At 42.9% G+C, this 27482-nt stretch overlaps 1 protein-coding gene across 1 annotated transcript in view; it reads right to left on the minus strand.

Annotated features, from left to right (window-relative positions):
* The window catches only part of samhd1 (SAM domain and HD domain 1), a 52449-nt gene extending 25413 nt beyond the window's left edge, over positions 1–27036 (minus strand). The window contains exons 1-8 of the mRNA XM_078554879.1: positions 26892–27036; positions 20464–20502; positions 18396–18556; positions 14530–14645; positions 11400–11470; positions 6133–6297; positions 4331–4431; positions 2891–2999 (exon numbers count right to left, since the gene is read on the minus strand). Of these exons, the coding sequence (XP_078411005.1) occupies positions 2891–2999; positions 4331–4431; positions 6133–6297; positions 11400–11470; positions 14530–14645; positions 18396–18556; positions 20464–20481 (741 nt within the window). The 5' untranslated portion in view covers positions 20482–20502; positions 26892–27036. The remainder of the gene's footprint in view (positions 1–2890; positions 3000–4330; positions 4432–6132; positions 6298–11399; positions 11471–14529; positions 14646–18395; positions 18557–20463; positions 20503–26891) is intronic.
* Positions 27037–27482: the final 446 nt, after the last annotated feature.

The following is a 27482-nucleotide window of genomic DNA, read 5'->3' on the forward strand; positions in this document are numbered from 1 at the left end:
AATAAACCAACTCTCCTGTTTTGTCTTATCTTTAGTTAATGTGGGGTTATTAATAGAGGGTTGCATTACTCCAGAACTGAAGGGCTGGAGAAAATAAGCCACCACTTGTAGAGGTTGAAGTCAAAAACCAAAAAAGCAGCTTTCTGTTTACAAATGGGTAGTGACAAGAGAAATCAGGGCTGTTTAAATTAATCCCCCTCCTGTCCATAACACAGAGATTAAATGACAAAGATGTCATGGAACAAAAGGCAAAGGGAGTGGTAATGACTGTAGTAAAGAAACAAAGCATTGGTCCAGAGTGAATGTGAATGGCAGAATAATGAACAGAACAAAAACAGAATTACCTGGAAAAACTCAGCAGGTCTGGCAGCATCGGCGGAGAAGAAAAGATTTGATGTTTCGAGTCCTTATGACCCTTCAACAGAACTGAGTAATATTAGGAGAGGGGTGAAATATAAGCTGAACAGCTCTGTCCAAACACAAAAACATGAAAAGCAAGATTCAAACTGATACATGGCAAAAAAGAAAAAAATAGAATCAAAAATGGAGGATAATATCATGGTCTCAAGTTGTTAAACTCAATGTTGAGCCCAGAAGACTGTGAATCAGAAGATAAGGTGCTGTTCCTCAACCGTGGGTTAAGCTTCACTGGAACACTGCAACAGGCCAAGGAGAGAAATGTGAGCATGAGAGCAAGGTGGAGAATTAAAATGGCAAGCGACTGGAGGCTTAGGGTCATGCTTGTGAACCGAGTCAAGGTGCTCTGCATAGCAGCCACCCAATCTGTGTTTGATCTCCTCAGAGCAGAGAAGACCGCATTGTGAGCAGCTAATACACTACACTAAATTGAAAGAAGTACAAATAAATCTGCTGCTTCACGTGGAAGGAATGTTTGGGGCCTTGAATGGTGAGGAAAGAGGAGGCAAAAGGTCAGGTGTCACATCTCCTGTGTTTGCATGGGAAGGTGCTGTGGGAAGAGGACGAGGTGCTGGGGGTGATTGAGTTGCGGTGTCTCGGAGGGAACAGTCCCGTCAGAATGCCGACAGGGGAGGGGAGAGGAAGACGTGGTGGCATCATGCTGGAGTTGGCAGAAATGGCAGAGGATGATTCTTTGAATAGAGAGTGTGGTGGGGTGGAAAGTGAAGACAAGGGGAACACACTCCCGGTTCTGGGAGGGAGGAAAAGGGATGAGAGCAGAAGTGTGGGGAATGAGTCAGATATGGTTGGGAGCCCTGTCGACCACAGTGGGGGTGAATCCTCTGTTGAGGGAAAAGGAAGACATGTCAGAAGCACTGTTGTGGAAGGTTGCATCAAGAGAACAGATGCAACGCAGACAAGGTGGGAGAATGGAATGGATGGAATCCTTACAAGGTGTAGGGTGTGAGGAAGTGTAGTCAAGATGGCTGTGGGAGTTAGCAAGCTTATAATGAATGTTAGTTTATAGCTTATTCCCAGAAATGAAAACAGAGAATTTGAGGAAGGGAATTGCTGGAGACGGACTATGTGAAAGCGGAAGATAGGTGGAAATTGGAAGCAAAGTTGATGAGGCTTTCCATGTCTGGGTGAGAGCAGAAAATGGCACCAATAGAGCCACCAACATACCAGGAAGAGTTGTGGAAGGGGCCTGATTAGGACTGGAACAAGGAATATTCCACACACCCCACAAAAAGACAGGCATAACTAGGGCCCATGTGGGCACCCACAGCCACACATTGTATTTGGAGGAAGTGAGACAAGTTAAAGGAGAAATTGTTCAAAGCGGGAACAGGTTCAGCCAGGCGAGGGAGGTGGGGGTGAATGGGGAAATTTCGGTCCTCTGTTCAAGGAAGAAGCAGAGTGCCTTCAGACCATCCTGGTAGGGGACAGAGGTGTGGAGAGATTGAACATCCACAGTGAAGAGGAGGAAGTTAGGGGCAAGAAACTGTAAGTTGCTGAAATCAGAAGCATCAGAAACATGGATATAGGTGGGACGAGGCTGAACAAGGGGAGGAAGAAATAGAGTCAGGATAGGAAGAAATAAGCTCACTGGGGCGTGAACAGGCTGAAACATGGGTCTATCAGGACAGTCCTGTTTGTGGATTTTTAGACATAGGTACAAGCGGGCTGTTCAGGGTTGGGGGTCAGTGAGGTGGGAAGCTATGGAGGGCATTCATACTCACTCTGGACCAATGCTTTGTTTCTTTGTTATAACTGTTACCAATGACACTACCTTTTGTTCCGTGACATCTTTGTCATTTAATCCCTCCCACCCTATCCCAGACCTTCCTTTTTGTTCTTCCTTCCCTACCCCCTCTCTACAGCAGAAAACCCATCACATTTCTACTGTCTGGAGTCACTTTATCATTATGTTTGCCACAAAACGTTAACTCTGTTTCTCTCTCCACAGACCTGCTGAGTATATCCAACACTTTCTTTTTAATTTCAGATTTCTCACATCCGCAGCATTTTACTTTTATTCTGTCAGATAGTCTTATTCACTGATAGATACTTACAGAAGCAAGCTAACAGCAAATTGTTGGAATTCAGTACCAATAACATTAATTGTAGCTCATTATTCCTTATGCTGTAAATTTCTATGATGGGTCATGGACTGCAGCGGTTCAAGAAGGCAGCTCGCCACCATATTCTCAAGGGCAATTAGGGATGGGCAATAAATGCTGGCCTAGCCAGCGGTGCCCACAACCAATGAATGATTTAAAAAATGCCTTCCAGGAGGTTCCGAGAGGCAGGTAGAGGGAGGAAAATAATTGAAAATTGTTGCATTGAATTAACTGATGTCAGTATTACAAGTTTTAGTGTGCCTGAGATAAGGTGGTGTAAATCAGAATGTTATTTTTAAAAAACGACAATCTAATCTGGTCTCTCCATTCTATCTCACAACATGCGGCACCTTATCTCGAGTGCAAATCAGCTTTGTTCCATCAGCATCACAAACTCGAGCAAACTTGAGGAAACGTGTAGAGTCAAAGTTGTTCCGGATTCCCAGGTGATAGCAGTCCCTTCAGAAACAAGACATCATCAGTCCCAGCCTTCACATCATCTCAATTAACATGGTGACACATTCTGCTGAATCATCACACAACCCGCATACGAAGAGAGTTGTACTTTAAAATTGTCAATAAGCTGCCCAGTGGGAAAAAAGTGCTTCCTGATTTCACAACTAAATGACCTGTTTATGTTTTCATTATGCTGCCAAGTACTGGATTTCCCCGCCAGAGAAATTATTTTCTCTGTTTGAAGAAAGACTTGCATTTACATAGGGCCTTTCATGACCTCAACGCATCCCAAAGCAATTTACAGCCAATGTAGTACTTCTGAAGTGTAGTCACTGTTGTAGGAAATGCAGCAGCCAATTTATGTGGAGGAAGCTCCCAAAAACAACAGTGCGATAATGAGTAATTAAAGTAACGTGTTTTTATGATGTTGATTGAAGGATAAATGTGGCTAGGACCTGGGGATAACTTCACTGCTCAGCAAAAAAATATTGCCAATGGGATATTTTATATCCATGTGAGGGGGCAGATTGGACACCAGTTTAAAGTCTCATCTGAAAGTCAGCACTCCCTCAGCGCTGCATTAGAGCGACCCTTGATTTTTGTGCTCATCTTGGGATGAGACTTGAACCCACGATATCTATCATATTCAACCACTTCATCATTTTGAACGAATGAATTCATCATCAAGTTGAGCTGTGATGCCTCATATGATCAAATAGTCTTCCAACATTCACGCACACTCTACTCGAGTGAACACCGGAGAATTACCAGTGCCAACTGAAACCGCACCTCAGTGAGAGTCAACACCTTTTGGAGAAGGAGGGAGAAAATTAGAACAAAAATATTTTATGTGAACTATATTGGGTATAATCCACCGGCACGAAGGTCAGTAAGTAAAGGGGACAGATGTAAATTAATTTAAGAAAGCTGGTTGGGAGTGTCAGATCAGGAGAATTTTTTTTAACTCAGTGTGTCTGGTGGTTTGGAATGTATTAACTGAAAGAGTGATGAAAACGCATTCAATATTCATTTTCAAAAGAATATTGGATAGATAATAAAATAGGCAAAAAGTGCAAGGTGTGTGGAAATAGCAGAGAAATGGGGCTAATTGGTAGTACTTTCAGAGGGCTGGCACAGGCACAATGTTTAAACAGCCTCCTTTTGTGCTGTCTGATGCAAATGTCTGGGGCCGCTCCTCAAACAGAGAATATCACAACTCAGAAACGGCCACCCTTGCTTTAACTTTGTAATGCACCTGCTGAGCTCTTCTGGAATGGATTACTGAGGCGATGTTCATCACCAACTGACCGGGGAGATTGAGAGGGCAGGCTTACCTGGCAAAATAATCCCATTTATCAACATCAATCCCATTTCTCTTATTGGCGACGATTTCATACAGAAAGCCCTTCTCCTTGGGCCGGCCTTTGTACGGCCACTGAAAAGACAAGATACAAGTCAGATACAAAAAGCAGCTCGCGGGACAGAGTCAATATTGAGAAGCATCTCGTCGCCCCTTCTTTCTCATTCCCCTTATCTTCAAGCTTCACACTATGAACAACAAGTGCTGCTGAAATGAAACACCTCACCCAGTAGCTGAGCTCTGCCATGCTGTTCTGGGTCAGGATGTAGCATAGCAGCTCATCCACTAATTGCTACAAACCCCGTACAGCACTCCTGTCCTCCAGGGTTTACCAGTTTCTTCCCCTATATCGCCTCTCCTAACACTATAGAGATATAAAACAAAAGTAAAAATAGCTGGAAAAGCTCAGCAGGTCTGACAGCATCTGCGGAGAGGAACACAGTTAACGTTTCGAGTCCGTATGACTCTTCATCAGAACCAAGGAAAAATAGAAATGAGATGAAATATAAGCTGGTTTAAGGGGGGTGGGTGGGACAGGTAGAGCTGGATAGGGGGCCAGTGATAGGTGTAGATTGCCAAAAGATGCCATAGGAGGATCAGAAAGGGGGTGGGGATTCCCCTTTTTCTAATTATTTCTAAATTATTTATATTTTTTAAATACATTTTTCTTTTCCCACCTATTTCCATTATTTTTAAATGTATTCCCATCCATTGTTTTATCTCCCCCTTTTAGCCCATGTCGATCCCTTTCCCCTACTCCACCCCCACTAAGGCTATCTGTCACTTGCTCGTCCTGCTTTCTACCCTTAATGTCACCATTAGCACATTCCTTAGCTAATATCACCACCGTCAACACCTCTTTGTTCTTTTGTCTATGACATCTTTGGCAATCTCTTCTTTGCCTCCACCTATCGCTAGCCCTCTATCCAGCTCTACCTGTCCCACCCCCCTCTACCAGCTTATATTTCACCTCATTTCTATATTTCCTTAGTTCTGATGAAGAGTCATACGGACTCGAAACGTTAACTGTGTTCCTCTCCGCAGATGCTGTCAGACCTGCTGAGCTTTTCTGGCTATTTTTATTTTTGTGTCAGATTTCCAGCATCTGCAGTATTTTGCTTTTACTATGGAGATATATGCTGGGGCATGTTCCCTAGGCACTGGCCAAGTAAGCAGCCTCCACCTTGACAACGAGCATCAGTAAACTATTCAACTGTGGAGAGCATTAGACCGAAGCCTGTTCATTTTTTTAATCAGCATCACACATGCATACTTCCAAATAAGAGTTTTTGGATAGCAAATAAGTGCTGGAATCTGGCTAATCCTTCCCCCTGCAGCAGAGATTAGTTTGTAACGAGCAACCAACTTGCTGAATCATTCAGAGGGCAATTAAGAGTGATCCATGTTTGTGGTTGACTAGAGTCATGTTTAGGTACAGATCAGCTAGGGACAACAGGCTTCCTTCTCTAAACAAAATTAATGAGCCAGTTGGGTTTTTCCAACACTCTAACAGCTTCACTGTCATTTCCCAAATCCCTTCATCCCAGACTCAGCACAGAACAAGAACTGAACCTACAGCCTTTCTGGACCACTCAGTTCCATGAATTGCATTTATCATCCAAGCCTTTCCACTACAGTATTTGTAAAGTATATCAACAGCAGAATCATTTAGTGCACAAGACAAAAATAACCACTGCATGCGTTATTACTTTTAAAGCAGTTACCTTGCACAGACCATCCTCCTTCCCTTTCTATTGGCTGAACATTGTCACTTACCTCTGAACCCTGCCCTTGGTTCGTTGCCTCAATTTTTGGGCCTCTGATCTGCTCTTCGATAAATAAAAGGTCATCTTCTAAATTTAGACCATGGTGCTTGAACTCATCTTCCAGGCCATTGCATGAGATCAAGTGATAAAACATCGTCACCGAAGCATCCTCGTGCTGTTATAATACACAACAAAGATCATCAATCTATGCCAATGAACAACAAATTAAATTCACAGAAACTGATCTTGTCCAACAATACAATGCACTTACTACCTATCAGCATAAGGGCAAAGACCATGGAAAAGACAGGCAGAATGTTGGTAAAGGAGGGGAAGCATAATATTGTGGATTCAACAATTCTTGGGGACAGATAGCATCCTTCACAAGCACAATCAAGAATCCCAGACCGTAAGTTGCCAACTGGCATCAGGGTGAGGGACATCCTGAATCAGCTTGAATCAGAAGGAGGGGGAGGATCCAGTCATTGTGTTCAATGTTGGGACCGACAACACAGGGTGAGTAGCCAGAGGTCTTGGTTGTAGATTTTTTTTTATATTCGTTCATGGGATGTGGCTGTCACTGCCTAGGCCAGCATTTATTACCCATCCCTAATTGCCCTTGTTCAGAGGACATTTAAGAGTCAACGACATTGCTGTGGGTCTGAATTCACATGTAGGCCAGACCAGGTGAGGACAGCAGATTTCCTTCCCTAAAGGACATTAGTGAACCAGATGGGATTTTACAACAATCAACAATGGTTTCATGGTCATCATCAGACTTTTAATTCCAGATTTTTACTGAATTCAAATTTCACCATCCGCGGTGGTGGGATTGGTCCCCAGAGCATTACTCTGGATTACTAGTCCAGTGACAATACCACTATGTCACTACCTCCAGGTACTAAGGGCTAAATCAAAGAACAGGACCTCACGAGTTATAATTTCTGGACTATTGCCCGAGTCACATGCAAATTGACCTAGAGAAAAACGGGTGAAGGAAGTGAACACACAGCTGAAGGAGTGGTGTGGGAAAGAAGAAGAGTTCCATTTCATGGGACACAGGCACTTATTGGACAGGAAGCAACTGTGCCACTCGGATGGGCTCCACCTGAACTGGGCTGGAAACAGGGTACATGCAGAAAGGATAAATAGGGCAGTCACAAGGATTTGAAACTTGTAAATGTGGAGCTGAGGGAGAGAAGGAGGGCTCAGCTGGAAAAGACAGTATAAATAGTTTGAAAGCAAATGAAAGAGGAGGGAATAGTGTAACAGTCAGAAATTGTGCTTGAGGCATTACAAGGAAAGGGAAAACGAAAAGTTGTAAAATAATTAAACCAGGAGAGAAAAACAAGAGGCAGGCAGAGTAAAATCTAAGACAGGTTAGGGTATGTGGCTAAAATAAGTGCTCTTTACACAAACACACGGGGCAGAATCTTATGGAAGCAATGGGGGTCTCAGCCACTGGCTAGAGAGCCAGCGAGAGCCCCCATTGCCTCTTTTTGATAAAACATACCACATCATGTGCAAATCAGCCACTTGAGAGGCCAGCAGCGGGCAGTCCCTGGGATCAAGAACCCTGGGGCGGAAGAGCGCCCATCCAGAGCTGTTGGCCAATCAGAGTCTAGCAGCTCTATTGAACAGCAGCGCCACCGGGAAGGCGGTGGCTGCTGCCAGTATGACACCCACCCGAGGCCAAAGATCATCACTGGATCTCGGGCCAGAGGTGAGTGAAGGCGACAGGGGTGGGGGATGGGGGCTGTAGCAAGCAGCAAGTGGCCTCCTCACAGCTTACATTCCCACCTAGCTTTGTATTTTCAACAAACTTGGAAAATTTACTCTCAATCTCTTCATCTAAGTCAGTAATATTGTAAATAGCTGAAGTCCCAGCACAGACCCTCGCAGAACTCCACTAGTTATAGCCTGCCAACTTGAAAATACCCTGTCTCTTGGTAGTTTCTTTTGTAAATCCAAGTATTCCACAACTACTGGTTCCCCTTTGTCTACCTTACTTCAAAAAAACCTCGATTAATTTGCCAAACACAGCTTCCTTTTTGTAAAACCATGTTGACAGCATCTGATACTGTGATTTTCTACGTGCTTTGTTAAAACTTCCTTAATAACAGGTTCCAGCATTATCCAGGTGACTGATGTCAGGCTAAGTGGCCTATAGTTCATTATAGTTCTCTCTCCCTCCTTTCTTAAATAGTAGTGTTACAATCCACTTGGACCATTCTAAAATCTAGGGAGCTTTGGAAAATCATAACCCGGCAGACACTATCTCTTTTAGAACCCTAGCATGTAAGCATCAAGTCCTGGAGATTGCTCAACTTTTAGTCCCCTTTTTCTATGCTGATATTAATTACTTTAAGTTCCTCACTCTTAGCTTCTTCAGTACTGTCTATTTCTGGTATGTAATTTGTGCTTTCCACAGTGAAGACTGACACAAGAAAGCTAGTGAAATGCTGCCCTTTATTTCCGGATGATCAGAATACAGGGGGCGGGGTGTATAAGTCGTGCTTCAGCTGTACAAAGCCCTATTTAGACCACACCTGGAGTACTGAGAGCAGTTCTGGTCACAAAACCCTAGGAAGTACAAAAGACTATAGGGATAAATGGGATATTTTCAAATTGGCAGACTATAACTAGTGGGGTTCCGCAAGGATCCGTGCTGGGACTTCAGCTATTTACAATATAACTGACTTAGACGAAGAGACGGAGAGTAATTCTTCCAAGTTTGCTGAGAATACAAAGCCAGGTGGGAATGTAAGCTGTGAGGAGGCCACAAAGAAGCTGCAGAGAGATATATTGGCCTCAGAGGGACTCCAGCCTATATCTACCTGAAAGTTGCCTGGACCCCAAGGGTTAAATTGTCCTTAACACTCCCTGGAATTTAGAAGATTAAGGGGTGATTTGATCAAGTGTTCAAGATATTATGGGGAACCAGTTGGGTAGATAGAGAGAGACTATTCCTGCTGGTTGGGGAATTTAGGACTACAGGTCACAGTCTAAAAATTAGAGCCAGGCCTTTCGAGCGTCAAATTGGGAGACACTTCTACATGCAAAGGATGGTAGAAGTTTGAAACTCTCTTCCGCAAAAGGTAATTGTTGATCGATCAATTGGTAACATTAAGTTTGAAATTGATAGATTTTTGTCAACCAAAGGTATGAAGAGATTTAGAGCAAAGATGAGTATGTGGAGTTAGATCACAGATCAGCCTCAATCTCGTTAGATGGCAGAACAGGTTTGAAAAAGAACCTACCCAGATACCAGCACTACACTTAACTTGGAGCCCAGTAGAGAGTTGGGATCAGCGTGTATCGTCATTTTGGCATGAGTGGCCAGGCCAGGGGCGAAGGGTGGTTTGTTTTGGCAGCTAGCTGGAGGAGGAGTTCGCAGATGAGATCCGTTGCAGATGAGGAGCTCAATGGGGCAGCGTATGAGAGAGCGCTGATGGGTACGCACATCAAGATGCTTGGTGCATTGGCTGGCCTTCCAGACATTTTCAATGGGCATGGAAAATTTAACTCCAATTTGACAGAGTTTGATTTCTCTGCAGCCTCTGCCCCAACTCCCTGTTGTCCTGCAGACCCAGAGGCACTGCCTCTGCTGTCCCAATTCCCTGTTGCAACCTAGAGAACAGTACGATGAGGCTGATGGTTGCAACCTGTGTGGATAGATAACCTATTCTTCCTCCCCTGTCCCCCTTCCCCACCGACCCCCGTACTGAGAGGATACCACAACACTCTCCGGCAAATCCACAAACTCACCACGACATCTCTAAAAACGGTGCAGACAGGTGACAATAGAAAATGATTCAAAAGGTTACCTTACCTGTAATTGGGTGCCTGGCCCATGCAAGCGCAGGGCCCATCATGCTTGTTGTTTGCAGAGTGAACAACAAAGAGGCTGCTTGCACATGTGTTGCCCAAGTTTGGAATCCTGGTGTCACATCCACTGATTTGGTTGTGTCACATCAGGGCAGTGCTGATTCAAGATCTTTCATTGCATACAAGGGGGACTCTCCTATATGTTCTCTCTCCTCCAGCAATGCAGCACAGGTCATGCAGAAAGCACGAGGTGCATCGCACCCTGGAAATGGCGGTTGGCCTCTGGAATGTCATTAAATGCAAACAAATTTCTAGCCCCATAGGTTTTGTTAAGAATTTATTCACATTTCATTGAACCGATAAATGTGAAATGTGCTCATGGTTGCAACGTTTTCCTACTTTTTGCACCAGTGTCAGCATCAAACATTTTTAAGTCACACATCTTTCATTGATATTGGGCCTTTAATGTAATAAAATGTCCCAAGATGCTTCATAAGACCATAAGACCATAAGACATAGGAGCAGAAATTAGGCCATTCGGCCCATCGAGTCTGCTCCGCCATTCAATCATGGCTGATAAGTTTCTCAACCCCATTCTCCCGCCTTCTCCCCGTAACCTTTGATCCCCTTACCAATCAAGAACCTATCTATCTCGGTCTTAAATACACTCAATGACCTGGCCTCCACAGCCTTCTGTGGCAATGAATTCCATAGATTCACCACTCTCTGGCTAAAGAAGTTTCTCCTCATCTCTGTTCTAAAAGGTCTTCCCTTTACTCTGAGGCTGTGCCCTCGGGTCCTAGTCTCTCCTACTAATGAAAACATCTTCCCCACGTTCACTCTATCCAGGCCTTTCAGTATTCTGTAAGTTTCAATCAGATCCCCCCTCATCCTTCTAAACTCCATCGAGTATAGACCCAGAGTTCTCAAACGTTCCTGGGAGTATTACCAAACAAAATTGGATTACCGAGGTACATATGATCAAAGAGTTGGTTGTAAAGAGCAACTTAAAGAAGGAGAAACAGACAGAGAGGAGAGATTTCCAGAGCTTGTGGCCAAATGGCTGAAGGCATCGCCACCATTGGTGGAGTGAAAGAAATTAGAGATGCGCAAGAGACAGGAATTGGAAGAGCTAAGAGATATTGAAGCCTTCCGGGGCTGGAAGAGGTTACAGAGATAGGAAGAAGAGAGGCTATGGAGGGATTTGAGCACAAGGGTGAGAATTTTAAAATCGACATGTTGCTGGACTGGGCACAGATATAGGTCAGCAAGCACAGGGATGATGGGTGAACAGGACTTGTGATTTGATATACGGGCAGCAGGGTTTGGGATGAGTGATCTAATCCCCATTGATCTCTTCAATTCACCATTGATATGATAATGAAGTCCAGTTCATGCCATAGTTCCTTGTAACACTCTGCATCACTCAGACTCTACAGGTAGCATTACCTTCCATTTCACATCTGGTCGAACACGAGGGATAAATACTCCATCATACAAGTGGGAAAATGGCCCATGACCTGAGAAAATAAAACATGTTACATGCGTCAAGGTTGGTAGTTTAGAAAGTTAATTATGTGGTACCTTGTAAAACTTCAAAAGTTAATAATCTGAGGTATCTCTTTGGCTAAACTTTATACTGATTTAGTCCTAGTTATATAGGAATGTTGCTACTGCTAAGTGGAAGATCTAAATTTGAACTTCATTCCTATTTCAACTGTTCCAACTTCATACTTTTCACACATAGAAACATATTAAATAGGAGCAGGAGTAGGTCATTTGGACCTTCGAGCCTGTTCCACCATTCAGTATGATCATGGCTGATCCTCTATCTCAACGTTATACTCCCGCACTCTCCCCATGCCCCATGGCGCCTTTAGAGTCTCGAAATCTAACTATTTCCATCTTAAATATATTCAGTGACTTGGCCTCCACAGCCTCCTGCGGTTGAGAATCCCACACGTTCACCACCTTCTGAGTGAAGAAGTTTCTCCTCATTTCAGTCCTAAATGGCCTACCCCGTATCCTGAGATTGTGACCCCCTTGCTCTAGTATCAGGAATCTGTGGCCAAGTGCTAGAGTAGCTTCAAGCAAGGGGCAGACACTAAGGCCTGAATTTTCATAATGATGGAGAGCCTCTCCATCATTACAAATCAGGCTCAGGAGGCCAGAATCTGGAAGTCCCGCAGCCAAACATGGGACATACCATTTTCATGGAGGTTGTGGGGGTGGGGTGGGGGGGGAATGGGGGTGGGTTCTAATGTGCACATCCGTGGTTCACGGAGGCAACTGCACATGTTAAAGTGCAGCGGCCTCAGGCGGATCTGGTTTTCACTAGTGGGATGTCCAAAACACGACTTGTGCTCTTTATGAGGTCTAAAGCTCTAGAGTACTTTGGAGAAGGAGGGTACCCTTTTGGAGAAATAAGGTCCCCTTCTGGATATGATCCCAAAGCACCTTTTGGTGAAGTCATTCCCCCTTTGGGAGAGGAAAGGGGCTCTTAGGATTGTTAAAATTAGGCGTGAATGTGTGCAAAAAGTGCATAAGCTCACTGGAACTGTTGAGCTCATTTGAGCTGTCAAAGAGACCTGTCAAAAGGAGCTGGGAAATGGAGCTGTTAAACTATCAAGGCATTTAAAACTCCTGCCCTATAAAATTTGAAAAAAAACTGTGTGCACTGTTAAAAGAAATCAGTGCTTGTGATTTCACTCTGTTGACATAAGCCTATCATTACAGGATTAGTGCTGCATGACTGATTTCACAAACTTTCCTTATCACATGGGGTAGCTGTATGAAGGTATGAGGAGCAATGGAGGATGGGTAGGAGGTCAGGGGGTATGAGGGCTGAGGGTTGTTTATTTTAACTTCAACACAGTGCTGGAGCACTGAGGCAGGTCTTCCGCCCAGTCCACCTTTGGACCTGGCAGTGCCCGCACTCATCCAGAGTCACCAGCCATGGGTCCCATAAAACCCGCACCCCCCCCCCCACCCCCCCCACCACCACCCACTCAAACAGAAATGAAAATCCAACCTTCCAGGGCACTTCCTCCTGAGTCAGGTTTACGGAGCTGGGAATTGTCCTGGCTCTGCACTCCTGAACCAGGAGCAAAAGTTCAGGCCTAAGTGTAGACTGGAACATCCATCCAACTAGTGGTGGGAGAGGGGATGGACCTAAAGGTTAATAACCTGTGATATTTTGCTAACTTTAAAGTTAGTAATGGTTTAGATTTATAGAAATTTGCAGAAATTTATGCAAGGAAGCCATTTGGCTGATCGTGTCTGTACTGGCTGTCAAGGAATCATGCAGCATTCTCCAGCTATCAATGAAGTCGCCCCATGTGTCTTGTAACAAGCCTAAAATGTCCCAACAATCAGCATTTCACAATGCTCTACAAAACCATACAGTTGTCACAGTAAGCAGTCACCGTAGTGACTTGATAGGAGTGGACAGTGATTTCATTCAACATCTCTTCTCCCTCTTCATTTCCTAAAACTAATAATTCTTACTGGGACACTGTAGGAATTGGTGACCTACAATAACTTCACACTTGTGGCTGTTCTTCATGTACGAGACATTATAGTCAGTCCTGATGGGATATTTGGTAATGGAGAGAGCGTCACAGCTGAGTCCCATCCTACCCTCACTTGATGTGTGAACATTCTGCCAATAGTGTGGATAGTCACAAACCCTGGAAGAATTTTGTTCAGGATCGCTGGAGTGTCTAACTACAACCCTTGTTAAGTAAGACTGGGAATCGAACCTGGAATCCATCGAACTGTAGACTTTACTGTTACGCTGGGTGATGCCTTCACCCATTGAGCACTTTGGATAAGAAAGATGCATCCCTGTTCGTTTTGAGCCCAAGTCTTAAAGCAAGTCAACGTTATAATCTTACTTTTTTTTTAAATTACACACACAAAGAGGACTATAGCATTATGGTAATGCACTGCACTAATAATCCAAAGGCCTGGACTAATGCTCTAGAACATGAGTTTAAATCCCACCACGGCAGCTGGGGGGATCTTCAATTCAATTAATAAATCTGGAATAAAATGCTACTCTCGTTAAGAATAATCATGAAACTAATAGATTGCCATAAAAACCTATCTGATTCACTGATGTCCCTCAGGAGCATGTGAGCATTGCTAGCTAGGGCAGAATTTATTGCCATTGAGAAGGTAGGGGGTGAGCCACCTTCTTTAACCATTGCAGTCCATGTGGTGTAGATTCACTCACAGTGCTTTCTGTAACGATCTGATGCATCTGTGTGGTTTGCTAGGTGATCTGTCATCACAAGTAGGCCATACTGGGAAAGGATTTCAGATCCACAGTAATATAGTTGACTCTTAATGGTCCTCTGAAATCACCTAGCAAACCACACAGATGCATCAGATCATTACAGAAAGCACTGTGAGTGAACCTACACCACATGGACTGCAATGGTTAAAGAAGGCAGCTCACCCCTACCTTCTCAATGGCAGTAAATGCTGCCCTAGCTTGCAATGCTCACATCCCAGGAACAAATTTTTTTGAAAAAAGGATCCCGCTCTACCAGCTCCTTCAGATCTGCTCACTCACCCAGATCGTGGCAAAGTCCTGCAATCTGCACACATAATATATCGTTCTGATTAATCCCCAGTTCCTGTTGCCGCTCTTTGAGACCTTTTACCAACTGGCCTGCCAGATATCCCACACTGCAGGGGCAAAACAGAGAGTTTAAATAAGGACACCCAATTCTTTAGACAGCAACTGTCATGGAGTTCCTAATACAGTAACACCCAATTTCTTGCAAACATAGACATATAGAACATTTGAGAGTACAGAAGGAGGCCATTCAGCCCATCATGTCTGTTGGTCAAAAAAGAGCTATCCAGCCGAATCCCACTTTCCAACTCTCAGTCCGTAGCCCTGTAGATTAACAGCACTTCAAGTGCATATCCAAGTGTTTTTTTAACTGCATGGAGGGTTTCTGCCTCCACCACCCTCTCAGGCAGTGAATCCCAGGTCCCCACCCGCATTGTGCAATTACTCAGCTGTATTGATCGGGCCTCAGTGAGTAGCACTCTCACCTGAGTCAGAAGATTGTGGGTTCAAGTCCCAATCCAGAGACCCGTGCGCATAAATCTAAGTGCCAATCCCGAAGGAGTGTTGCACTGTTAAAGGTGCCATCCTTCAGATGAGACATTGCACTGAGGCTCTGCTTGCTTTATCAGGTGGATTTAGCAGGCCCTATGACACTATTTCAAAGTGAAATGTGAGACAAGGGGGAAAGTAATGTAGGGCAGATGAGAGAGTTACTGAGAGTCACAGCAAGAGAGGGGTGAGGAAGGCCAAACCAAGATAGTGAAGAATGTTTGAGAGAGAGAGAGAATGGAAAATGTGAGGCAGTCCAATTGAGAGAGTTATTGGGAAGGTGAAAGAGAGATTTGGTAAGGGGTTCCAGGCAAGAGAATGAAAGAAAAAAGTGAGAGAAAGATTTGAGTCAAGCCAAGCAAGAGAGTGTGAGGGAGGTGAGTTAGAGAGAGGGAGAAAAAGAAAGAAGTAAGGAAGGCCAAGTAAGAGTGTTATAGGGAGGCAGAGATGTGAGCTAGTGCAGGTGAGAGACTAAGAGCTATGTCCTTTAGGGAAGGAAAATCTGCCATCCTTACCTGGTCTGGCCTACATGTGACTCCAGACCCACAGCAATCTGGTTGACTCTTAACTGCCCTCTGAAATGGCCAAGCAAGCCACTGAGTGCAAGGGCAATTAGGGATGGGCAACGAGTCCTGGCCTTTCCAGCGACGCCCACATCCCGTGAAACAATAAAAAAAGAGAGGTGAGGCAGGCCAGAAAAGTGAATTATTTTGATGGTGAAAGAGAAAGAGTACCTGGGAAGTAAGGCAATCCTGGTGAGAATGAGTGAGAGAGGGAGAGATGTGAAAAAGCCAGGCAAATGAGTGAGTTGCTTCGATTGAGAGAGAGGGGGAGAGAGAGAGAGAGAGAGAAGCCGGTCAGAGGATGTTGTCAGGATTGGAGAATTTTAGCTAAGAAGAAACATTGGATAGGCTGGGGTTTCCTTTGGAAAAGAGAAGACTGGAGGGAAGCTTAGTTGAAGTATAATTATAAGGCGCCGAAATAAAGTGGACAGGAAGAACCTACAATATTTCTAAAAGCAGAGAGGTCAATAACAATGAGGCATTGATTTAAAGTAATTTGATTAGAGGGGATTTGAGGAGTATTTTTTTTCCCACTCAACAGGTGTTGGCAGTCTGGAACTCCCTGCCTGAAAAGATGGTAGAGGCAGAAACCTTCATGAAATTTGCAAAAACAATTGGATATGTTATAAGCTACAAGGCTATGGACCAAGAGCTGGAAGGTGGGATTAGGCTAGATAGCTCTTTCTTGGCCAACACTGACATGATGGGCTGAATGGCCTCCTTCTGTACCATAGATCATTCCACGTTTCTATCTTTCAATGTTTCAGTCCCCTGGACGATATTTATCCCTTAATCAACATCAGAACTGATTGCCGCATTGCTATTTGAGTGTGACTTGCTGATTGCAAATTAGCTGTTGCAATTCCAACATCAGAACTTTCAAAAGTAATTAATTTCAAAGGTACTCCGTTGGCTGCAGATTGCTTTAGGACATCCTGAGGTGGTGAAAGGCCCTATATAAATGAAAGTCTTCATTTTTTTTTGCGGCTGAGACATGTATGTTCAAACACTGTTTATAGTCCAGTCAGCTTGAAAGTGGCTGTGTGTGAAACCATCACATCTGATCTGACAGTTTAATGTACAGTGGGGCAGTAGCATAATGGTAATGTTACTGGACTAGTCATCCAGGGGCTCAGATTCAAATCCCACCATAGCAGCTGGGGAGTTTAAATTCAGTAAATAAATAAATCTGGCTTAAAAAGCTAGCCTTAGTAAATAGCAACCATGAAACTATTGGATTGCCATTAAAAAAACCCATCTGATTGACTAACATGTCTGCTGGCATCATGAAGCTATTAACGTATATAATATTATTGGAAAATATTTTTCTTATCAGATAGAGATTTAGTCTGTTGGTGTGCATTAATTGGATTAAAGACAGCTAGTCTGGGTGCTTTGATGTGTACTAGTTTTGATATGTAAGAGTGAAAGTGCGCATTTGCATTTTGTTGAATAGAGCATTCAAGAAGTGGGGTGAAAACTGATGCCTACCTAGCAGCTACCAAGCAATACTTTTAGATCACTAATAAAATTGGCACTGTGAAAGAGGTTTCATTGTTAAAAGGTGGAGTTCAAAGAGGCTGGTGATACAATGAGTGGTGGTAGGTTTAACTTCAGTAGTTTTCGGGTATGCAGAGCAGAGGCAATGTGAGATCAAAAGGCAGCTGTAAGCCTCCAACTGACTCCACAGGAACCAAAGTGAAAATAACCTCATTTTGAATTCGTAAGGTGAAAATGCTTTGCTGGTGTCTGGTTAAGTCTATAGGTTGCTGTTGCCTTAATGGGGATTAGTTTGGGAATTTGTTTAAAGTTATGATAATAGTAATTTGTAGCCATGTGTACATATATTTTAACCCGTGTAAATTAATAAAATGTTTAACTTAGTTTAACGTAAAACCTCAAGAACTGGTGGTCTGATTCCTGAATTTAGAGTCGCATCTCAAACATAACACTTAAAATTATAGGTTATGACAGTTGTTTAAGGTTTCCCTCTGGGATTTTTAAATAACTTCGCTTTACCAACTACATCGGTCATAACAGCTGTCCTTACCCTGATCTGGCCTACATGTGACTCCAGACCCAAGGCAATGTGGTTAACTCTTAACTGCCCTCTGAAGTGGCCTAACAAGCCACTCAGTTCAAGGGCAATTAGGGATGGGCAACGAACACTGGCCTTGCCAGTGCCATTCACATAAAAAAAATATTCTTGTGAAGCCCTTGAAGTGTAGACCTAGATCTATCTTTACAGAACTGCAGTTTTAATCCATCAGAATCAAAATAATAAACCTGCAACCAAATCCCTTTATGAGATGTTGGTAAGAAAAAAACGTGTATTAATATATTGAGCTTTTCACATATTCACCATGTTCCAAATCGCTTCACAACTAAAAAATTACTTTTGAGGAATCTTAATTGTCGGAGTATACAAAACTCAACAACCCATTTTTGCATAGCAAAATCCTACAAACACCAACGTGATGAAAAAAAACATATATAGCACCTAAACATAATAAAAGATCCCAAGCTGCTTCACAGGAGCCTTGAAAAGCAAAGTTTGACATCAAGGTATACAAAGCAAGATAAGACCTACAAACTGAAAACACTGGAAATGCTCAGCAGGTGAAGCAGCATTTGTGGAGAGAGGAAACCAGAGTTAATATTTCAGGTTGATGACCTAAAAATTTTAAAAGAAATGACCCCAATCTTCTTCCAAAATTAAATATTCGGAATTCCTTCCCAAATCCTTACCCTATGGAGTGTTCAAATCTGTTGTGTGAAGCCCCAGGATATACAAAGTACACCCCACCCAGCTGCTTGATGAAGCGAAGCCTCTGGAACTGTGGCGTGTCAATGATCCGGACGAGGAGTGGGTGCAGCTCAATGTGTCCATGGATTGGATCATTAAAAACCTACAGAAAAATTGAAGGGTATCTTCCCACATCACATGAACGTGGTTACAAAAGTGAACATGTTCATTACATTCCACACACTGTTCATCACAATGAATTAGTGAGTCATTTGCGGGCACACAATTATGAAATTATTGGTACACACCAGCTCCCAACACAGTACAATAACAAAACATGGAGTTACATCCAGTCAGGAGCACAGACTCAGGTCATTCAGCCCAACCGATCGATGCTGCTTTTATGCTCCAGGCAGGCGTGCACCCATTCCTTTTCCTCTAACCCTATCAGCATAACCTTCTATTCTCTTCTCCCTCATCTACTAGTTTCTCCTTAAATGCATCCAAGCTATTTGGTTTAACAAGTTCTTGTGGTAGAATCTTTCACATGCTTTGGGTAAAGAAGTTTCTTCTGAATTCCCTACTGGATTTAGCTGTGACTATCCCATTTCATGCCTCCTATTTTTTGGATCCTACACAAGTGGGAACACCTTCTTATCGAACCATTTCATACTTTTAAAAGCCTCTACCAGGTCACCTCCCAACCATATCTTTTCTATTCAAAAAAAAGCTCCTGTCTGTTCAATCTTTTCTGATAGGTACAACGTCTCAGTTCTAGTATACGAACATATGAACATAAGAAATATGTTCCCTTGATTTGTGACATCTCTCCAAGCTTGATCCCTCACCCCTCCCCCCAACCCTCTTCACCCTTGTTTAGTTTAAAGACCTCTCTACTTCCCTAATTATGCAATTCGCAAGAACACTCATCCCAGCACGGTTCAGGTGTAGACCCAACAGTACAGCCCCCACCTTCCCCAGTACTGGTGCAAGTGCCCCATAAACAAGAACCCACTTCTCCCAAACCAGTCTTTGAACCATATATTCATCTCCCTAATTTTATGTACTCTATGCCAATTTGCATGTGGCTCAGGTAAAAATCCAGAGATTCCAGCGTAGTCGCCAGTCTCCTTGCGCACCCTTTACTGATTGTATGGTTTGAAAACTTGTCTCTTATATAGATCTTCTGATGAGTCACTATAGTTTAGCTTCCTGCTACAAGTAATTAACACCACCTGAACCAACTGCTTTCAGGTGATTGACAGATAACTACCACTCCAGTCAGTCCTCTGTTTATCAGGCTATCTAACTTACTTGAAGATTAGTACTAAGTCAGATTTTGATTTTTAATCTATAGTTAAAACCTGAAAAGGTCTTACCAGAACTTACCACATGAACCTAACTTGCTACTCACTCAGCCTCCGTCTTAGTCTCACGTAGTTGCCGTGTGCGCCCCTTACTGATCGTACCATCCTTGTAAATCTTTTTTCCATTTTCACCAATGCCTCTATATTTCTTTTGTAATTTAGAAACCCAAATTGCGCACCATATTCTGAGTGGGGTCTAACCAAGGTTTTATGCAAGTTTAACCTTACTTTCCAATTGAATCACAAATGAATCCCAGTGCACAGGTTTGTTCTTATTCTGGTCTTGTTCACCTACGTCGCAACATTTAGCGAGTTATGTATTTGATCACACATGTGATCACTACTTACTTGGCAATATGCAGACACAGATCATGAAATCATTGGACTACCTTCTTCCTCAACAGAGTGCAGCAACAGAAAGATGCTGTGCAATAGTATGATTAACAGATAACTGCCACTCCAGTCAGTTCTCTGTTTAACAGGCTATCTAACTTTCTTGAAGGTTAATACTACATCAGGTTTTGATTCTTAATCTATAGTTAAAACCTGAGAAGGTCTTACCAGAACCCCCACCTCCTCCTCCATCATTTCTTGTTTTTTTCCAACTGGCAACCTATTCCAAACTCTCAACATTACTGTGAGCCAGACAGAGCAATTGACAACTGATACCCAGAGATTATTCAATTTCCCATTCAGCTCCTACCTTTGTGACAGGATACATTTTGATTGTTCGCTATGAGTGCTGGAAAGAAGAAAACAAAACAGGAACTTCAGAAGTCATCTCATAACCAATTCTTGCTTATGAAAGAGGAGAAGCTGATACTTGGCAAAATATGCCCTATAAAACATTCATTTGGAATTGATTAAATTGTCCACAAATATTGTCCACTTTCCCTGTCCTTCTCCCAACCCTCAAACTACACTGCCCCTGTGACTGACAGGAGAGAGTAAAATCTATGCTCACTATATTAGAAAATATCTCAGCCACAAGAGAATGGATATTGCACTTTCATCCCTTCGTAGAGAGAGGCCATTCTGCCCCTTGAGCCTGTTTTCATCGAAGTGGTTTACACCCCAGACAGATGGATCGAAAGAGATAATGGCCAAAAGGAAACTCTCTCAACCCTCACCTCCTGTCCGGAGATTGGCTTCTCTTTTAAAAGCGCTATCTTGAGAAGTATGAAATACCACTAAGACAAGGGGGAAATGGGGGTCTGTTTAAAAATATTGACTTATGAGGGTATGTAGAAGGATTTGGCATTGCAGGAATTCAATGATTAAGTTTGCGATGAGAGTTCCTATTCTGCAAACATCCCCTACTTGTGGTAAAAACAGAAAATGCTGGAAAAACTCAGCAGGTCTGGCAGCATCTGTAGAGAGAGAAACAGAGTTAGCGTTTCAAACCTGTATGATTCTTCTCCAGAGCCATACGGACTCAAAACGTTAACTCTGTTTCTCTCTCCACAGGTGCTGCCAGACCTGCTGAGTTTTTCCAGCATTTTCTGTTTTCACTTCAGATTTCCAGCATCTGCAGTATTCTACTTTTATCCCCTACTGGTGGACTGTTTGTTGACATCTGGCAGATGCAGAAACATAGATTATTGTGAAAAGTAATTTTTGCTGCTGGAAGAGAGGGAAGAACACAATAAGGCTTAAAGCTTTCGAAAGGGATGTTTCTTTGAGATGTCTGTGGGAATGTGCTGGGAACGTTTGAGATATAATCATTATAATTCCTTTTAGTATTATTTAGCATTAAGATTGCAATTTATTATTATTGCCAGTCTATAGTTCTATTTCTGCTTCGTTAAAATTAGGAAAAAAGAAATGTCTAAATCTAAAGTTGAAATTACAGTTAGAAATCTTGTTGTCTTCACATTTCAAAGGTTGCATCAGCAACAGTAAAAGAGCAGCTCACCAAGGCTCCTTCAACAGCCCCTTCCAAACCCACAACCTCGACCACCTGGAAGGTCAAGGGCCACAGATGCATGGGAACGACACCACCAGCAAGTTCCCCTCCAAGTCACTCACCATCCTGACTTGGAAATATATCGCCGTTCATTCACTGTCGCTGGGTCAAAATCCTGGAACTCCCTCCCTGACAGCACTGTGGGTGTACCTACACCACATGGACTGCAGCGGTTCAAAAACATGGCTCACCACCACCTTCTCAAGGGTGATTAGGGATGGGCAATAAAATTGCTGGCCTAGCGAGCGACACCCACATCCCATGAAGGAATTTTTTTAAATGTCATAATTGTTACTAATTATGTCAGATATAGTGACTTTAAATTTACAAATATACAAAACAGGAGCAGAAGTAGGCTTTTCGGCCCCTCGAGCCTGCTCCGCCATTCAATAAGATCATGGCTGATCTTCTGGTGTTTCAATTTCCACATTCCCATCTAACCCTGACAACCTTTGATTCCCTTGACTAACAAGAATCTACCTACCTCTGCCTTAAAAATATTCAATGACCCCACCTCCACCATCTTCTAAGGAACAATCCTCTGAGGAAAAAAATTCTCCTCATCTCTGTACTATAAGTGCGACCCCTAATTTTAAAACAGTGTCCCCAAATCTAGACTTACCCACAAGAGGAAACACCCTTTCCACGTCCACCTTGTCAAAATGTTCAGGATCTTATACACTTCAATCAAGTCACCCCTCACTATTCAGTGGAAACAAGGCCAGCCTGTCCAACCTATCCTCAAGAAGACAACCCGCTCATTCCAGGTATCAATCTAGTAAACCTCCTCTGAACCACCTCCAACACATTTATATCCTTCCTTAAATAAGGAGACCAAAACTGCACACGATATTTGGGGTGTGGTCTCACCAATGCCCTGTATAACTGAAGCATAATATCCTTACTTATATGTTCAAATTTATTACAATACATGTAATAACTGCTGCATCATTGGTTTCTCTTTTACAAATATTACACTGAGAAGTATAAAATCCCTCTAACATATAGAGGGAAAATGAGAAACTCTTTCTGATCACCTAGAGTCAGAAAAGCAGGAATAAACACAATAAAAGACCGTGCATGCTGAAAACAAAACAAGTTCAGTTTCGGAATGAAATAATGCTTGCTGGCTAATAATTTAGCAGTCACTCAGGAGATTTACATCAGGGAATGTAAATAGGGACTGGGGCTGTTTTTGTTTCACTGCACTTTGACAGGGGTATTTAAAGTCGCGAAGGAATAGCAGAGAACAGGTGGAAAGGACATTGTTTACCTTGCCTAAGGGGATAGAAATAGAACAGCACATGGAAGATATTTAATTGTGAGCACAAGAAACAATTTGTTCTTTTTGCAGATATTTAGTGATTGAAGCAGAGGCCATGTCAATAGGCAAAAAGTAGTTAGGCAGGTTGTGAGAATGGATGTTATTTTAGAAATATTTCAGGGGAATATTTTGTAAAGAAGGCTGGGTGTTTGTATGTGTGTGTATGATCTAACTAAGCTGGACAAAGATTAATAAGTATCATCTTGTCTGGGGGGTTTAAAACATGAAAAGGATATAGGTATTAAGTTTGAGGTACAAGTAAAACGGTTAGACCTAATATTTGCATTTTTAGATAAGTTTGAGAGTTTGTTTGAATATCAAAGGGGAGTCAAAGGTAACAATAAACATGTTTGCATCTTGTAGGAACTCCTTAGGTAAATAGTAGTGGAGATATGATATTTTATTGACCCAAAAGCAAAGACAAGATAGAGACATAAAATATTTTATATTTGGAAGAATTTCAAACTCAAAGAGGTGTGACAACAATGGAACGTGAGATGAAAGGGAGAAGAAAAGTATTTTAGAGTTGCTGTGAAGAGCTTAGGATAGAGGTAGCTAAAGCTGTTTGAGCTGTTGGGCTATAGCTGGAGCTCTGGGCTGGGAGAGAATGCTGTTTGAACCAACCATCCAGTCAAGCCAGAAAAGTCTTGGGTTGAAACAAGCAGTTTTATTCTGAAGTGGATTCCACGGCAGAGTGGAAGAGGGTAGAGGTCACGTGAAATGCCTTTATTGAAGCTACAGCAGTTTTCCTTGTGTAATATTACTGGATTTTTTTATAGTTAACATCCATAAGGGAGTGTTGCCTGGAGATGTTTACTTGTTGGTCTGACCAAGTAGACAGTCTTTTTAGGAAATGTTTTGTAAGACTAATTTTAATTGTTTAACCGTAACCTTGTGTGTTTATGTGTTCTTTTATCCTTGTTTATGAAACTTTTACTTCTAATTTGTAAAATCCCAAAAGTGATAATGGGCCTCTTACTGCTGAGATTGGTACATCTTCTTCTTGTTTTCAGAATACAAAGAAAAAAGGTATGGCCCATAAACCAAGTTTCCCTCTCGGATTTGGTTTTCACAGCAAATAACTTCAGCCGTGGTCATAACAAGTTGGTTGAAGAAAAGAGGTACAAAGGGGAATGGGAATAGAGCAGACACATGGAATTAGGGTTACTGTTTGTGTGGAGACTAAGCACGGACTGTTTGGACCAAATGGTCTGTAATCTGTGTTGTAACCTTAACATTACTGCATTCATTAACGGCAATGTGATGAATGGCCCATTTGTTTTGGTTTCAGTGTAAATGACCACAGAATCTGTTCTCCTCTTGCCATAGTGCCATAGGATCTTTAACATCCGCCTAAAGCAGTAGAGCAAGAAGGACCTTGATCTAACATTACCAACAATATGTGTCATTACAACAATGCAGTACTCCCAAAATTCTGCAATGATGTGTCAGCCTAGAATTCTATGAGCTTAAGTTTTGAGTGGGTACTTGCTGTAAATTCTGTACTTGTGGTACATTATGTATGCTTGGCTGAGATGCCAGACACCCATTACTATTGTTGAAACAGCTGCATCCCAGGGAAAACATTGTTTGATTGACAGCTCTGGCTCTCTGAGCTCTGCAGTCAATTTCACAATGTTTATTTATACAAGGTTAAGTGGTTTCAAGAGAAGGCTTGTGTTTCTTGTTATTGATACTTTAAAGAGTCTGGATGATTGACACTTTTATTGCCTTGTAGTGAAATGCCTTTTTTTAACCTAGTGGGAAGTTATGAATTAGTTACTTTTGGAAAACCTTTTTTAAAATGTCCTACTGTCACCATAGGGTCCATTGTTTCTATACAGTGTATAGTGGGTCAAAGGGCATGGAAGTGCCATAGCTTGGCCTTGAGGATATGGGGGCCATGGGGGTGGATAGGGTCATAACTTGTCATAGGAAGCATGAGGAGGACCTTCTAAATTCACCTTTAAAAAGGTCACCTCATATAAATTAGCGTTCATGACTCTTCTGAGGGGCCATGAACCATGACCCTTTAGGAACCTGGCCTGACTCCATGAATATTGCGCACATGCCTATCTCCGTAATGGAGCCAGCCAGGTCAGGAGTAACAGGTGCGGGCTCTTGACAGGGACCAGCCTGCACCCTTTAAAGGGACTCCTGAAAATCAGGCAGCTCAGGAATGGGGTCAGGAATCCTGGAATTGGGACCCACCCACCATTTTTAAAGGGCTCCCTGACTTGGTGAAAATTAAGCCCATAACTTTAAAGACCTCTATCAGGTCACCCTTCAGTCTTCTCTTTTTATAGAGAAAAAAGCCATAGCTTGTTCAATCTTTCCTAATGAGGTGTAACCTCTCAGTTAAGGTATGATCCTCATACATCTGTTTTGCATCTTCTCCAATGCCTCTAAACCATTTATATAATAGGGAGACCAGAACAATTCACACTAATCTAGATGTGGACCGGTTAAAGTCCATACAAGTTTATCATATCAGCTTGAGACATCCAATGATGTCATTGAATGACCACGGTTGCCTAACTACAAAATATTATCTTTATGTTGCACTTATTTAAATAAATAATTTGTCTGGTTTTTCCTGTATAATCACACAACAACAATTCAGCCCAGTGTGTTTTGGTAATTTGTCAGTCCTTTAAAATTTACACAAAACATGCCTGCTAGATTTACAGGATTTCCATGTGAAAAGAGCCAAAGAAAAGCATCCTTTGTGTCACCCAAGTTAAGAGTCTACAACAAACATAGCACATCTAATGTGTTACTAATGCTATTAACTGTGGCTATAAAAGCAGGTCATAGGCTGGGAGATACGCAGTGAGTAACGCACCTCCTGACTCCCCAAAGCCTGTCCACCATCTACAAGGCACAAGTCAGAAGTGTGATGGAATGCTCTCCACTTGCTTGGTTGAGGGCAGCTCCCACAACACTCAAGAAGCTTGACACCATCCAGGGCAAAGCCCCCCGCTTGATCAGCACCCCATTAACCACCATAAACGCTCACTCCTTCCACCATCAATGCACAGTGGCATCAATGTGTACCATCTACAAACTGCACTGCAGGAATTCACCAAGCCTCCTTTGACAGCACCTTCCAAACCCACGACTAATGCCATCTAGAAGGGCAAGGACAGCAGATAGATGGAAACGCCACCACCTGGAAGTTCCTCTCCAAGCCATTCACCATCCTGACTTGGGAATATATCGCCGTTCCTTCACTGTCGCTGGGTCAAAATCCTGGAACTCCCTTCCTAACAGCACTGTGGGTGTACCTACACCACAGGGACTGCAGCGGTTCAAGAAGGCAGCTCACCACCACCTTCTCAAGGGCAACTAGGGATGGGCAATAAATGCTGGGATGGGCAATAAATGCTGGCCCAGCCAGCGAAGCCCACATCCCATGAAAAGAATTAAATAAATTAAACAGGCTAAATCCAGTCAGAATGCAGATTTGGACCATCTGTAGAGAAACTAAAATTATTCAGGATTCCAAAAATGATCCAAGAGGATCTCTCACACACTTTCCTGGGATATTTCTGAAACAAGGCTCATAAAACATTAATCAAACATAATCCTTAATTTGGATGTGATTAATTCACCAGAATTAAATAGCAATGGGATTAGGTACATCTCAGAGGAAGTGTCCCCCCCACACCACTTCTCAATGCAGGTTGCTTTACACAAGTGCAGGGAGCAAATTGGCAAGTTTATGTGGAATGAGCAAGGGAATGGGGCTAATTTGAGAGCTCTTTCAAAGAGCCAGCACGGACGTGATGGACCGAATGGGCTACTTTTGTGTTGCAGCGTTCTATTATTCCCTACTTACCTCGGTACACCTTCGCCAACTCTTTAAGCAGCAGATTTCCTTCACATCCCAGTCCTGGTAACTGGATGGTCCTGGAGCTCTGTGAACGCGGTGAAGCTTGGCTCTCCCTCTCTCACTCACTCACTCTCCGCTGACAGCTCTCTGCGCTCTGACAGCTCAGCAATTGCCAAGTTATCCGGCAAAAATCGGCCCGCCTCTGGCCGCTGATTGGATGGACCGTGTCCATTCTCTCTGTCAATCAGACCCGGAGCCCAGCCCTGTTTCAAGGCCACCCGGCCCTGGGGTTACTGTCACAGCAGTTACTGTAAGAGGCCATTCGGCCCAAGAGGTTCCTGCCAGTGTTAATGCTCCACACGAGCCTCATCTCATCCTACTCCATCCAACCCTATCTAGACATAAGCAAAATACTGCGGATGCTGGAAATCTGACTTCAAAACAGAAAATGCTGAAGAAACTCAGCAGGTCTGTCAGCATCTGTGGAGAGAGAAAGAGGTTAAATGTTTGGAGTCTCTATGATCCTTCTTCAGATATGCTTCTATTCCTTTGCCCCCATGTACATATCTAGTTTCACTTTGAATCGACCTTTGTGAC

The sequence above is a fragment of the Cetorhinus maximus genome, chromosome 13, assembly GCF_964194155.1.
Source record: "Cetorhinus maximus chromosome 13, sCetMax3.hap1.1, whole genome shotgun sequence".
Lineage (NCBI taxonomy): Eukaryota > Metazoa > Chordata > Chondrichthyes > Lamniformes > Cetorhinidae > Cetorhinus > Cetorhinus maximus.